Source organism: Ambystoma mexicanum, chromosome 6p (assembly GCF_040938575.1).
Source record: "Ambystoma mexicanum isolate Mex_15411 chromosome 6p, UKY_AmexF1_1, whole genome shotgun sequence".
In the NCBI taxonomy this organism is placed as follows: domain Eukaryota; kingdom Metazoa; phylum Chordata; class Amphibia; order Caudata; family Ambystomatidae; genus Ambystoma; species Ambystoma mexicanum.
In genome coordinates, this window is record NC_090935.1 from 48,885,185 (window position 1) to 48,900,522 (window position 15,338).

Genomic DNA, 15,338 nt, shown 5'->3' on the forward strand with positions numbered 1-15,338 from the left:
CTGTGATTACTAGCCTATGCCAGGCTAAGATAGAACTGTGAATTTTAGCCTGCATCACACCCAGAGAGGATTGTGAATATTACCTTGAGTAACACCTAGAGAGGACTGTGACTACTAGCCTATGCCAGACTAACATAGAACTGTATTTTTTTTATTCTTTATTTACATTTTAACAAACAGTACATGGAACAGGCAACAGTACACAAATCAGCAAAGTACATCCCAGAAAGAGAGCGAGAAAGAAGAAAAAATAAATTAATTAAAAAAAGGGGGGGGATATAAATGTTTAATTACATCATCAAAACAGAGCTAGTACATATTAAAGAAAGTATCCCAGACCGTAGCATGTAAATTCATTTTTCCCCATTTTTCTGTAAATAACCTTCTCAGTGTTCACCAAGCAGTTCATTTCTGCAATCCAATCCTCCAATACTGGTGAAATCATTCTTTTGCAAATTGAAGCACCTCCAAACAAAAATTTCTTCTCTGACAATGAAAGGTCCTCAAGTAAAGTACTACAACCTAGAACCATAGTTTTGAAATCCAAATTATGCAAAACCCTGAGACACACATTGCACACCTCATGCCAAAAGCCTTGAATCCGTACACAATCCCATGATAGATGTTCCATACTACCTATCTCGCTCCAGCAACACCAGCAAACATCAGAGTCTGACACATCCCTTTTTTTAAGCCTTTCCGGGCTCCAATAAAGTCTATTGAGGATTTTAATTTGTCTCAAACATTCACTCAAACTTATCGAGCAAAGTTTCACATTTGCACACATTCCAAGCCATAGATATGAAGTGATTTTACATCCCAATCTCCTACTCCATTCATTCATCAAGCCAGTATTCTCTTTGTAGTTTGCAACAATTTGATGATAAACCTTACCAGCAAGTGATTGATTACCACTAGTGAACAGTCCCAAGTTTGCATTCCCATCACAATGAACCTCACCAATACATCTCTTCAATTTCCTGAAATCCGAGTTAGAGAAATTATCCACAGTAAAGCTAGCGCACAACTCCTCAAAATCAATCCACTTCCCATTCTTATAAACATCACCAATCCATTGAATTCCCCCAAGAAACTAATCGGGCCGGAATAACACTGCCATTGTCCGTAATTGCTTTATTCAGCCAAATAGAGGCATCAGGCAACTTCAGCGCCACCGAACCACGCATATCATAGATAGTCCTCCATACATCCCTAAGAAACTCAGTGAAGGGATACCTCTTACCGCATTTGTTGACAGTCGTGAAAACTGCTCTTGGGGCAAGAGGGCCAGTCATGCTTGCTTCCGCCACCGCCCAGTCACCGGGAGAATCCCCCAGAAACGGAAGAAAAAAATTGGCATGAAAACGCCAAATGATACGCCTTAAAATTTGGAATCCCAAGCCCCCCTTCTCAACAGGAAGCTGGAGTTTCCAAGGCCCAAGCCTAGGAGGCCTTCCATCCCAAATGAATGACTGGATAATCCCATCAATCACTTTCCAATAGTACTAACCAATTCTCAGGGGAATCATACTCCGAATAGAATTGATTTTTGGCGCAGCATTCATCTTTAGAGCATTCACCTTACCCCACATAGAGCGATGTAAAGCCGACCACCTGTGGATACTCAATTCCAATTCCCTGCCGATCTCCCCCATATTCACTTCAATCACATCACTTATAACTGGAGTCAACCAAACTCCCAAGTATTTCATTTTGTCCTCGCCCCATTGAAATCCATAACTCATTACCAAAGACTTACCACAGCGTGCTGTTACCGGCATCACCTCAGACTTAGACCAGTTTATTTTGTACCCGGCCACCTCATGAAACCAATCAAGTGTGTTTATCAGCGAATGTAATGACAATTCCAAATCCCGTAAAATTAATAAAAGATCGTCCGCATAGAACCACATTTTTTGTACAACACTGTTAAAGGAAACACCTCTCAAATCCAGATCACACCTTAAAGCAATAGCAAGAGGTTCAATGGCCAGGACAAACAACAGTGGTGACAGCGGGCAACCTTGCCTCGTTCCCCTCTGCAGATCAAAAGATTCGGACAACAAACCATTAGTTTTCACATCCGCTGTGGGATGAGCATACAGGAGGGCAACCCACGCGATATAGTCTTCTCCCAAATTCATTGCTCGTAAGACCGTAAACAGATATTGCCAGTTAACACGATCAAAAGCTTTTTCCACATCTAGAGAGAATACAGCTACATCATCATCTAAATTCTGTGCATGTGACATGGTCAGTAGTAAATTCCTGATGTTACTAGAAGTTCTACGACCCTTAACAAAACCCGATTGATCAGTGTGAATAAGTTTATACATCAATAGTTCAAAACGTGAAGCGAGTATTTTAGCCAATATCTTACTGTCAGTATTTATCAGACTTATCGGCCGATAGCTAGCTGGTAAGTTACTATCTTTACCTTTCTTCTAAAAGACCGAAATATTAGCGTGATTTGTAGATGCCGGGAGGAAGCCAGCATCTTTAGATTCAATAAACATATCCTGTAAAAGACCCAACACCCTCTCAGGAAGAATCTTATAGAACTCAACCAGCAACCCATCAGGGCTGGGAGTCTTTCCAGAATTCAGTTTACTAATGGCAACTCTAATTTCATCAATAGTCACCTGCCTGTTCATATCTTTCTTTCCATCACTAGTGAGTTTTGGAATATCCAATTTGCTCAAAAAATGTTCACCTTGACCTGTAATATCAGACTCATTTATATACAAGGTAGCATAAAATATCTTAAAGACTGCATTAATCTTACGCGGATCAAAAGTGGTCACACCATTCCCATCTTCAATTGAAGTTATTGCTCCCTCAGAATGTTGCTGTCGCAGCCTGTAAGCGAGCCACTTATCTCACTTTTCTCCCCGCTCAAAGTAAGCAGATTTGACCTTGTAAAGGTCTCTACTAGCTTTCACACATAATATGTCATCTAGTTCTTTCTTCGATTTCCTCAATTCACCTTTCTTGCCAATATCATTTGGGTCACAGACCAAATCTTTCGATATCTAAATAATACGATTATCAATTTCAGAACTCCTCTTATCCATTTTTTTTCCTTTTGCTACTAGACAAACCCAGAGCAAGACCTCTCATCGTACATTTGAACGCCTCCCAAATAGTTATCTTACTAAGTTCTTCTGATCCATTTTCCATCACAAAGTATTCAGCCTCTGTCCTCAGTTTTTCCAACAGAACATCATCATATAAAATCGAAGTGTTCAATTTCCATTGAAACGATCTACAGCATTCAAAGTTCAAAGCCACGTTCATAAATAGGCGCATGATCAGTGACTGCGATCGAACCAATTCTGCTATTTATATAATTTGCAGTCCTAAGATCCAACTGTGAATATTGGACTGCGTGGCATCAAGAGAGGATTGTGAATATTACCTCGAGTAACACCTAGAGAGGACTGTGACTACTAGCCTATGCCAGACTAAGATAAAACTCTGAATATTAGCCTGCGTCGCATCCAGAGGGGACTGTGAATATTAGCCTGTGCCACACTAAGAAAGACCTGTGAATATTAGCCTGTGCTACACTAAGATATAACTGTGAATATTAGCCTGTGCTACACTAAGATATAACTGTGAATATTAGCCTGCGTCGCATCCAGAGGGGACTGTGAATATTAGCCTGCGTCGCATCCAGAGGGGACTGTGAATATTAGCCTGTGCCACACTAAGAGAGACCTGTGAATATTAGCCTGTGCTACACTAAGATATAACTGTGAATATTAGCCTGCGTCGCATCCAGAGGGGACTGTGAATATTAGCCTGCGTCGCATCCAGAGGGGACTGTGAATATTAGCCTGTGCCACACTAAGAGAGACCTGTGAATATTAGCCTGTGCTACACTAAGATATAACTGTGAATATTAGCCTGCGTCGCATCCAGAGGGGACTGTGAATATTAGCCTGCGTCGCATCCAGAGGGGACTGTGAATATTAGCCTGTGCCACACTAAGAGAGACCTGTGAATATTAGCCTGTGCTACACTAAGATAAAACTGTGAATATTAGCCTGCGTCGCATGAGAGGACTGTGAATATTACCTTGAGTCACACAGAGAGGACCCACAAAATGAGTGTGCATCTCTTCAGGCAACAATGCTAATAACCAACCCTACTAAAAGCTCACCCCTCTGCACACACCTCCTATGCTCCCGTACCTCTAAAACCACAGCAAAACACATGCACTCTCCTAGACTGCAACAACAACAACAAACCACACATAGCCTTACACAAGAGCACACGACAGATATCGACCGGACACCACACCACATCAGTGATAACCGAACTAAAGCTGCTAACAGTACATCACAGCTCCCTTGCGCCCTCTCCAAACTTTGTCCTACTAACGTACCCCAACTGACCCCTTTTTTTCAGATCCGCCAGAGTGACAGGGGATCACTCCGTGGTGATAGAGCGCGCTATAAATATCCTTTAACATTAACACATTTACATACCTGCAACGGTATTCCCATGGAATTCTGCAGGAAGCAGTTCCCTACTTATTACAGGGTGGAGTTTCAGGCTGAAACGCCACCCTCCCCAACCCCACCCCAGAGGTAGCGTTAAGATGTCCCTTCGGCACTCCGGGGAACCAGCCTATTGGGAAATCCCACTCGCGGATTTATTAACAATTTTATTTTACTTCAATAAAACAAATAATGAAATAAGAATCAATAATACAGGGAAGAGAAGAAAGTCCAAAATACCAACATGACAGCAAGAACCATGAAGCAGTTCATAGAGAAAGCCCAGGAGCACAAAAACATTTAAAGACAAAATCAGGCCACCCCCATCACATAAGCCAATATAACAGAGGTGGGTGGGGGGCCGAGACAAAAAAAATCTAACAGTGGATAAAGGACAAAAACATCAAAAAACACATGGAAATAGTAGCTTTAAGTTAGTATTTCTCTAGGAGGCTGTGGGATACAGCCAGACAGAGCTACATATGCTAATATCGAAGAGTAGGGAGGGAGAAGGAGCCAGGAAGGAGAGGCTAATATCGACACGTAGGGAGGGAAGGAGGGAGAAGGGGCCAGGAAGCAGAGGCTAATATCGAGGAGTAGAGGAGTAGAGGGGGAGAGGGAGCCAGACAGGATAGGCTAATATCGAGGAGTAGGGAGGGAGGGAGAAGGAGCCAGGAGGGAGAGGCCAATATCGACACGTAGGGAGGGAGGGAGGGAGGGAGAAGGGGCCAGAAAAGAGAGGTTAATATCGAGGAGTAGGAAGGCAGAATATATCGAGGAGTACGGAGGGAGAAGGGGGAGGGAAAAGGGGGCGGGAGGAAGAGGCTAATATCGAAGAGTAGGGAGGGAGAAAGGGCCAGGAAGGAGAGGCTAATATCGAGAAGTGAGAGGCTAATATCGAGAAGTAGGGAGGGAGAATATATCGAAGAGTAGGGAGGGAGAAGAGGCCAGGAATGAGAGGTTAATATTGAGGAGTAGGGAGAGAGAAGGGGAGGCTAATATCGAGGAGTAGAGAGGGAGGGAGAAGGGGCCAGGAGGGAGAGGCTAATACTGAAGAGTAGGGAGGGAGAAGGGGCCAGAAAGGAGAGGCTAATATCGAGGGGTAGGGAGGGAGAAGGGGCCAGGAAGGAGAGGCTAATATTGAAGAGTAGGGAGGGAGAAGGGGCCAGAAAGGAGAGGTTATTTCGAGGAGTAGGGAGGGAGAAGGACAGGCTAATATCGAAGAGTAGGGAGGGAGAAGGGGCCAAGAATGAGAGGCTAATGTCGAGGAATGGGGAGGGAGAAGGGGCCAGGAAGGAGAGGCTAATATCGAGGAGTAGGGAGAGATGAGGTCAGGAAGGAGAGGCTAATTTCGAGGAGTAGGGAGGGAGAAGAGGCCAGGAAGGAGAGGCTAATTTCGAGGAGTAGGAAGGGAGAATATATCGAGGAGTAGGGAGGGAGAAAGGCGAGGCTAATAATGAGAAGTGAGAGGCTAATATCGAGAAATAGGGAGGGAGAAGGGGCGGGGAAGGAGAGGCTCATATCGAAGAGTAGGGAGGGAGAAGGGGCCAGGAAGGAGAGGCTTTGCTCGGTGCAGAAAATAACACTGCATGCTCCTTTTTCCCCAGTGATTCCCTCTTTACTCCTCTGCAGGTTATTAAATAAATCCGACATGCTCAAACAGGAATAAAAGAAATCAAAATGCTGATGCAAGTGTTTTTACTGTGCTGTAACTTTATATCACCTTGTCACTGAATGTGAACTTCTCAGGGAGAAAATAACTCAATACTTGAAACCTAGACTTTCAAATTACAGAGAACTAACTTCAGATGTGTTATGGCATTTAATTTTTGATGGTACAAACACATCCGTGAGAATCAATAAAACTATATTACTGAATGAGCTTAAATTGTATGACGTTTTGCTTGTTGATGAGGAATAACGTTTTAATAATTGTGTTTTATTTTCTTCTGACAGACTGAAATCAATAAAATTGCACAAATTCTTGAGCAAAGTCAATGATGTTTGATTAATGAACTGAAGAAGCAATTTACATTGATGTTTTTCTAATAGTTTTAATGTGAGCAAGATTTCATTGTGAACTCTGGAAAAATGCTGTAAGAACATGTAAATCTTATCTTGTACTATTTAATTCTGTAACACTGAAATAACAAAGCTTTCATTTTTAAAGTGGATTAATTTCAGCTAAATAAAAAATAAAAAAATAAGTGCTTGTACCATGCATAGAGCTTGTCTTAGCATTTGGCTGAACAGTATATATGCTATCAGGGGCACCCCCAGTCGCTTTATGAATGAGGCCCTTGCCTCCACTGCAGCTTGATTTCATAGCTGCCCAGTGCCAAGCCAGGTCCCAGAACTCTTCAGAGTCGGAGAGGAATCTGCAGTATGAATCCAGCCAGTCCCTTTCGTAACAGCATCCCCATGGCACAATGAGGGAAGGGCGTTCAGCAATCTTCGGAGCCATGCCCAACCAGTATCCCGACCTCGGAGCTACCAGGTGGGCGTGGCTTCAAGGCCTTCACTGTCATGGGAAGCCAAATATCATACTACGAGGGATACCAGTGGTCAAGGGGTGAATATCGGTTTCTAAACCATCAATCAGCCCCCACACCTCTAGTACACCAGAAGGGATCCAAACAGATTAGAATAACAAGCAAATTATAAACCTTGTCCAATTTTGGTAACGTGGACGGAACAGCAGGCTTACCTCCAAAAGGTCATAGATTGTTGGTTAGTTGCAACACAGGGAAAATGCAATTATTATCCAAAGATAAAAGGAGTATCCAGTCAAGGTTGTATTAACTATCTACTTCTTTAAATTACAACAGATAGTCTAACAACACTACGAAATACAACCCACCCTGTATAGGAATGCAGATGACAGACAGTTAAAAAGAAGGAAAAGGGATGCATTCTGGATACTAACAGGAGGGGACTAACAGTTTGTTAAGGTGTTTTGGCTTTAGCACAAAGGGAGCAATGGGTCTTAAAATATCTCTAGGAGCCTTCTGGGAAGGAGCAGGGGACAGAACCACAATGTACCTTGTGCTGTAGATGTTCTTGTGTTCTTGGTGCTTGACAGGGTCGAGTCAGCTTCAGGGCACTTTGCAGGCTTCTGTGACAAGAGTTCGCGATGGGAGACAGTTGCAGACATCAGGCGGCAAGACGGTTCGGCAAGCAAAGCTGGACAACGGCTGCAGACTGGCCTACACAGCGGCTTGGGTCAGGAATCGTTGTCTCAGTGCTGATCAGTGGTTTTGACGCACTGGTCAAGACGTCTTGCATGTCTAGGAGACAGCGGCTCGACAACGGTCAGCGTTGCTGTCGGTTGCAGCTCGAGGAACTCAACTGATGAGAAAATTTCTTTTAAGGCGAACATTGGTAGATGCTTGTCAAGGCACCTCTCCCAGCTTCTTCAATGGGCTTGTGTTTTCCTTTAAGAAGGATGACCCACAACTCTGCAGTGTGTGGCAGGCAGCTGCCTAGTCCTTGCTTGCAGGTTTAAAGACTTTCTGGCACTCTCTACCCAGGAATCTTGCTGCAGAGCCTAGCAGGGCACACTGTGGGGCTGGCTGGGTACCGGTTCTGGAGCAGCTGGAGGGTCTTCTGAGTTCTTTATCTCCTTTTCCATGGGAGATGTTTAGGGGAGGGATATTGCTTCCCTCTTTGGATGTCCTGGCCTTCTTTCACTGGTGGAAGATGCAAGGCAGACTGTACCTTCAGGCAGGGTCCAAGGATGAGTTCTTCTTTCTTATTTCTTGTGAAGTCTTCAGATGATCTGCCAAAAGAGAGGTGCAGCTCTCTTTTAAACCCAAGTAGGCCACAGTGATTGGTGTAGGCTAAGCACACCTTAATGAACCAATCCTGGGGTCCCCACCAACAATCTCCAGTACAGATGAGGTCATAACCAGAGTGCTTTCCAACAGGAAAGGTAAAGGGGTGAAAACATGTGATACTAAGTCCCACCCATCTTCCTTTCTGTTGTTGATTAAAGAGTCTTTCTGGTTAATGGATCTCTCTGTGCTTCCTGTTTAAAGTGGCCAGACGCCCTTGATGCTGCGGCGAGACCAGACACCACCTTCTCTTAACTGATGAATGGGGTCCCCCTACCGAGGAGGCTTACTGTAAACACGCAGTCCCAGACATGACAGTTCACGGTCAATGACACTGAGGGTGTGAGATGTTTTCAGATTGACAGAGTTACATATGAAAGGTTGTTGGTATTTCCTGTCTCCTTTGTTAACCTCTGCAGCCAAGCCCCATGTGGGACTGTTTGAAGTGCACGCTATAAGTATGGTAATCACTGCCACCAGCTGTAGGGCCCAACAAAAGAGCAGAGCAGATCAATGGAGCCTTTGCTAGTGAATCAGGCCGGCCATGACAGGGGAAAGGTTGGCCCTCCCCCTTTCTAGAGATGACATGGTTTATTCCGGTCTGTCACATCACAACTAAATAAGACAGCGCAGACTGGGTCCACCCAGGTCTATGCTTTTTTCATGGTGTGAGCATAGTAAAATGTGTGTGGATTAGCCCCACACTTGTTCCTGAGGTTGCTCTACCATCATTCAATTTAATTAAACATTTCAAAAACCCCAGGTGAGCACACGCCCACAACCCAGATGGTCGCATTCCCACATAGCGACACCTGTCATGCAGCCAGGAGGGCAGAGTGAGGCACTTGCCATGCAACCAGGAAGATAGAGGGAGAGACACTTGCCATGCAACCAGGAAGATAGAGGGAGAGACACTTGCCAAGCAACCAGGAAGGTAGAGGGAAAGACACCTGCCATGCAACCAGGAACAGGGATGGAGAGCCCCGTCATGCTGCAAAAGGGATGGGGCACACCGGTCATGCAGCTAGGGGGAAAAGGGAGACACTTGCCAAGCAACCAGGGAGGTAGAGGGAGACACTTGCCAAGCAACCAGGGAGGTAGAGGGAGACACTTGCCAAGCAACCGAGAAGATAGGTAGAGGGATCTGTCATGTTACGAGAGGGAGAGAAGGAGACACCTGCCAAGAGACTGGGGGGGGAGAGGGGGTCGAGGAAGGTACCAGGCGGACAGAGGGAAACAACATCCAAACCCAGGGGCAATGGGAGGTTCCGGAGGCTTTTCTTTCTCATGACAGACAATTAAATGAGTACCGCCGAGTTTGGGAAGAAATACATCTGAATACTCAGCATAGAAACGTGCTTTTCTTGGAGGAACCCAGAGGTCAAAGTGGGTGAGAAGTAACGGGAACTGACTTACACTCCTTTTACCTCTTATGAATTTGTAGTACCAATATGTGTTGCAAATAGTGCGACAGTTGAAAACAGTTCTTTTTTAAGCTAAAACATGCCTTGTCAGCTGACTTAATCCGCTCATTAAAGCAAATCCCTTAGTTTGGGCCCTGGCTGATCTGGCGAGCAGTTAAACAATGTACAAGGTTGGCCAAAGAGGCCCATTTTGGGAGGTCTGCTGTGCGCGCAGGAATGCCCAGACTCATCACTGGATGCCTCTGCTCCGCTTCATAAAAGTCCTGCCAGAACCCTAATGTGTCCAAAACAAATAGCTTCTTGGATCTGGGTTTCCTCTGAGCATAGAAAACGAGATATAGTGATCGAATGACTTTGGTTCTCTTTAGCACCGACGGCTAATTAAATTAATTTTCTCAAATGAAAGTGCATTTCACACTGCAATATCCGTTTGCCCCCCAAACATCTGCCCACCCTATTCCTTTGTACACAGGAATTTTACACAGTGCAGCAGTGTTTGATATTCTTAATTCTTAACTCTTGGCTATGTTGGTCAGGAATCGTTTAGTTTCTTGCCCAAATAACTGCAACCTGGCCGTAGTCAATGTGAGAATTGCTTCAAGTGTCCGTTGTCTGTTTTGAAACGATCCGTACCTTTCTTAACTCTCTTTTTAGGTGTGGACAGTAGATGGTACTTTAATGCCATCTACAAGCCAAATCTATTGCACTGGGGTACATCCAGGAAGGAGTTAACATTTGATGAGGGGCACACAGTGTCGGGGTGTTTAGTTATTTACGCACCCATTCACTGTCCAAGGCCATGCAAATCAAAATGCCCACTGTCGTTCACACAAACGTCTTGTTCCCTGCTCAAAACACATCGTCCTGGACTCTCTTTGGGCTCGCTTTATCAAGCAGTAGCCTCAAACGTTGGCCAGTCAGTGTTATTTCTAGGCAGTTTTCTGAGAGTGAATGGCTTAATTGCATCTGTAAACGTGATAGTTGTGTAATAACAATGTCCTGCACAAATCGACCTTCAGCCACTTTATTAAGATCTGTTCCTTGGACTGAATTCCTGTTAGAAACAAGCATTGACAAAGCCAACAGTTTCTGCCTGGACATGAGTATTAGATAGACTTTTGGCCAGCACAAATACATTCGCCCAGCTAATTGCACCATTTCCAAGCCATTGCTATCTGTTGGCCAGGAAGTACTTTGATGGCACTGCCTGGCACATGACGTTCCCATCCCTACACAAAAGACAGACTGTAGGCCTTGCCTGTGCTCATTTAAGATCAGTAATGGCATTTCATTTGGTACATTACACGTATTTACAGCAGCGCTGCTGGAAAGCAAGGCACTGTCGCGATAGAGTTCAGGTGAGCGTCTGCATTTCTCATAGTGTGCGTTATATTAATAGTCTATGGAAGCGGCGCCATGTTGGCAAGCATGGAAGGACGCGGCGCTTGACATGTCACTGGTATCCCACAGCCCAGTCCCTTTGAAGGAAAGCATCGTTCTCTGACCTCGCAGTTCCAGAGATCGCTGCAGCCGGTGCTCAACCCACCAGCTGATCCTAGGCTTGCTGACATTCTCTCTCATCGTTCAACCTGTCACTTTAGCTCAACTACTATGAAAAGGGGCGATGGCTGCACACGAAGTCTACCCAGTTCCCGCTGCTACTTCCTAGCCACTCTATTTAGTCTCTAGCTTTGTCTTTCCACTTGCATAAAGAATGTATCAGCTACACGCAGCTCACTAGTTGGTTGCATAATCTAAAGATGAACAGTCCCATCTACTCTTCCAAAATACAGTCCAGCGGCAACACCGTACACTCACTGTACTTAGTCTCCAAATCTCTCGCTGCACTTCGATTAAATTCTAAAGGCAAATACATTATTATCGATGTTAGGAAAGCACATCTGGTCCATCAGAAGTGGTCAATTTGCCAGACTACTAGAATGCCATATTCCCAATTAGTCGCCAGCTCTGACTTTGCTTTAATGGTGGGAACTTGATGTGAAATATTTCTAAACTTCTCCTTATAGAGCACACACTTAAAGGATGCATGAAGCGGCCAGGTACACTGCCCTGTACAGCACAGACATGTCCCGATTAGACACCTCCTTGTGCTTATAGAGCACACACTATAAGGGGGCATGAAGCGCCCAGGTACACTGCCCTGTACAGCACAGACTGGTCCCGATTAGACACCTTCTTGTGCTTATAGAGCACACACTATAAGGGGGCATGAAGCGCCCAGGTACACTGCCCTGTACAGCACAGACTGGTCCCGATTAGACACCTTCTTGTGCTTATAGAGCACACACTATAAGGGGGCATGAAGCGCCCATGTACACTGCCCTGTACAACAGAGACTGGTCCTGACACCTCCTTGTGCTTATAGAGCACACACTATACGGATGCATGAAGCGGCCAGGTACACTGCTCTGTGCAGCACAGACTGGTCCCGATTAGACACCTCCTTGTGCTTATAGAGCACACACTATACGGATGCATGAAGCGGCCAGGTACACTGCTCTGTGCAGCACAGACTGGTCCCGATTAGACACCTTCTTGTGCTTATAGAGCACACACTTTACGGATGCATGAAGCGGCCAGGTACACTGCTCTGTACAGCACAGACTGGTCCCGATTAGACACCTTCTTGTGCTTTTACAGTTCCAGACTTGGCAGGACGAAACCTGCTGGGCCCTCACAGCGCTAAATCTAAACTGAAGAATGGTTTAAGCAAAGAGACCAAAATGAAACATGATCCTGGAGTACCCCCGTCTATTGGCCATCTCACTCACTTGGATGCCCCGCTCCCCTCCTCCTTAGCACATGCAGGGATGAAAATTAAGATTGGACAAGCATGAGGTCAGAACAGCTCGTGGGTAGGCGGCATTAACCAGTGAGCAGGCGCTACCACTGAGGGACCAGGAGCTAGCGCATTACGTTCCGCAAATCTAACTTCTGTATCATTTTATCCATAATTTATGACGCCCTTTGATTTAAATGTTGTATAGAGGTGTCCTGAAGTCTATTTTTAGATTGTCACAAATGCACAGAGGTAAATTCACATAGGTGTCTTTGTTTGGCATCAGTCGGCCTGGGGAACAAAAAGCAGCTCCTGGTAGCTGTTGGTGTCATAAGCAGGCTTTTCTAGGCTAGAAGCAGGAGCTAAATAGCCCCAGATCTGCTCAATTTCTACTCATGCACATGTTGCAACATGATCCTGCCCAGTGCCACACCTGCCCGGTTCACAGTTGCACCACATTTATATTACATTTCTACAGCAACAGGTATTGATGATGTTAGTATTGCTTGACGGGTGCACTTACCCTGCGACAAGGATGATGACGCGGAGGGGGTCGCGGACCACCGTGAAGAGGAAGAGGGCCAGGGCAGGCCCAAAAGCAATGAAGGCACAGCCGAAGAATATAGGAAGTGTCATGTTGCCCTCTTCAGGGGCTCCTGAGGGTCCTACTGTCTCACACGAGCCTGGCCCCTGGGGCTACAGCTTGAGCTGTACTGGCACAAAGTCAGCAACAGCTGATGGGGGCCTGCATATATGCCCCACACAGGCACACGCTGCACGGTTCACAGATATCCTTCACGTGTTGCCACGGAAATCCTGTGCCAGTCCCTGGGAGAATAGGACTGGCCCCACAGCCCTGTGCCTTCCACCGATAACCCGTATCTGTTGCAGATTTCTGTCGCCGATATCATACGCCTGTCGATGATAGACTGTCACAGTTATCCTGCATCTGACGCAGACGTGTCTGTCGTCAGCAGTCCATTGTCCAAGGTATGAGACAAGTTTACTCGCGACCTCTCCTTCTAAATGCCGTTCTCCTTCTCTTTTCTACCTGTGTCGCCTCTCTCCCTCTTTCGGTCTCCCTCACCCTCCTCTCTCTCACTTGCACTTCGCCCCTTCTCTATCCCCCCTGACACTCCCTCTCCCCCCCTCCTATCACTCCCTCTCCATATCCCCGCCTCCCTGTTCCTCTTCCGCCCTCTCTCTCCCTGTCACTCCCTCTCCACCCCTATCTCTCGCCTGTCCCTCTTCCTCCCTCTCTCCCTCAGTGTCCCTCTCCTCTCCCCTTCACCCCTTTCCTCCCCACTCCCTCTATCTTTCCCCAGAGCCCCTCTTCCTCCCACTCCCTCTTTTCCTCCCTCTCTCCCTGTCACTCCCTCTTTCTCTCTCCCTTCCTCCCACTCCCTCTTTTCCTCCCTCTCTCTCTCCCTCTCCTGTCCCCCTCAGTCACTCCCTCTTTCTCTCTCTGTCACTCCCTCTTTTCCTCCGTCTCTCTCTCTCCCTGTCACTCCCTCTCCTATCCCCCTCAGTCACTCCCTTTCTCTCTCTCCCTGTCACTCCCTCTTTTCCTCCGTCTCTCTCTCCCTGTCGCTCCCTCTCCTGTCCCCCTCAGTCACTCCCTCTTTCTCTCTCTTCATCCCACTCCCTCTTTTCCTCCCTCTCTCTCCCTGCCACTCCCTCTCGAACCCTATCTCTCGCCTGTCCCTCTTCCTCCCTCTCTCCCTCAGTGTCCCTCTCCTCTCCCCGTCACCCCTTTCCTCCCCGTCACTCCCTCTATCTCTCCACAGTGCCCCTCTTCCTCCCACTCCCTCTTTTCCTCCCTCTCTCTCCCTGTCACTCCCTCTCCCGTCCCCCTCAGTCACTCCCTCTTTCTCTCCCTCTTCCTCCCACTCCCTCTTTTCCTCCCTCTCTCCCTGTCACTCCCTCTCCCGTCCCCCTCAGTCACTCCCTCTTTCTCTCCCTCTTCCTCCCACTCCCTCTTTTCCTCCCTCTCTCTCCCTGTCACTCCCTCTCCTGTCCCCCTCCGTCACTCCCTCTTTCTCTCTCTCCCTGTCACTCCCTTTTCCTCCCTCTCTCTCCCTGTCACTCCCTCTCCTGTCCCCCTCAGTCACTCCCTCTTTCTCTCTTCCTCTCACTCCCTCTTTTCCTCCCTCTCTCTCCCTGTCACTCCCTCTCCTGTCCCCCTCAGTCACTCCCTCTTTCTCTCTCTCCCTGTCACTCCCTCTTTTCCTCCGTCTCTCTCTCTCCCTGTCACTCCCTCTCCTGTCCCCCTCAGTCACTCCCTGTCCCTCTCTCTCTCCTCTGTCACTGCCCCCCTCAGTCACTCCCTGTCCTCTCTCTCTCTCCCTGTCACTCCCTCTCCTGCCCCCCTCAGTCACTCCCTGTCCTCTCTCTCTCCCTGTCACTCCCTCTCCTGTCCCCCTCAGTCACTCCCTGTCCTCTCTCTCTCCTCTGTCACTGCCCCTCTCAGTCACTCTCTTTCCCCCGGCACCCCTTGGTGTTGTCCCCTCGGCCCCCCTGCTTTGCTGCCCCCCTGTATTTGTATCTGGTCCCATTCACTCTGCCTCCCTATCAGCCTCTCTGTTATTTCCTGGTTCTCGTGATCCGTGACGTCACGTGCACGCTCCGTGACCCGCCTTAAAGCGGCGACGCCAGCGGGCCCCACCGTCCCTGCGGATTCCGCGGCCTTCTACTGGAGAGTGGAGACCGCGCGGGTTCCCACTTAAGCAGCCGCTCCGAAGTCCAGGAGACAATGGGGCCGCCCAGGGTGCACCGC

The 15,338-nt window shown here is 47.2% G+C and overlaps 1 protein-coding gene across 1 annotated transcript in view; it reads right to left on the reverse strand.

The window, feature by feature from the left end:
* The window catches only part of LOC138511196 (gamma-secretase subunit APH-1A-like), a 240,900-nt gene extending 227,196 nt beyond the window's left edge, over positions 1-13,704 (reverse strand). The window contains exon 1 of the mRNA XM_069626715.1: positions 13,086-13,704. Within this exon, the coding sequence (XP_069482816.1) occupies positions 13,086-13,198 (113 nt within the window). The 5' untranslated portion in view covers positions 13,199-13,704. The remainder of the gene's footprint in view (positions 1-13,085) is intronic.
* Positions 13,705-15,338: the final 1,634 nt, after the last annotated feature.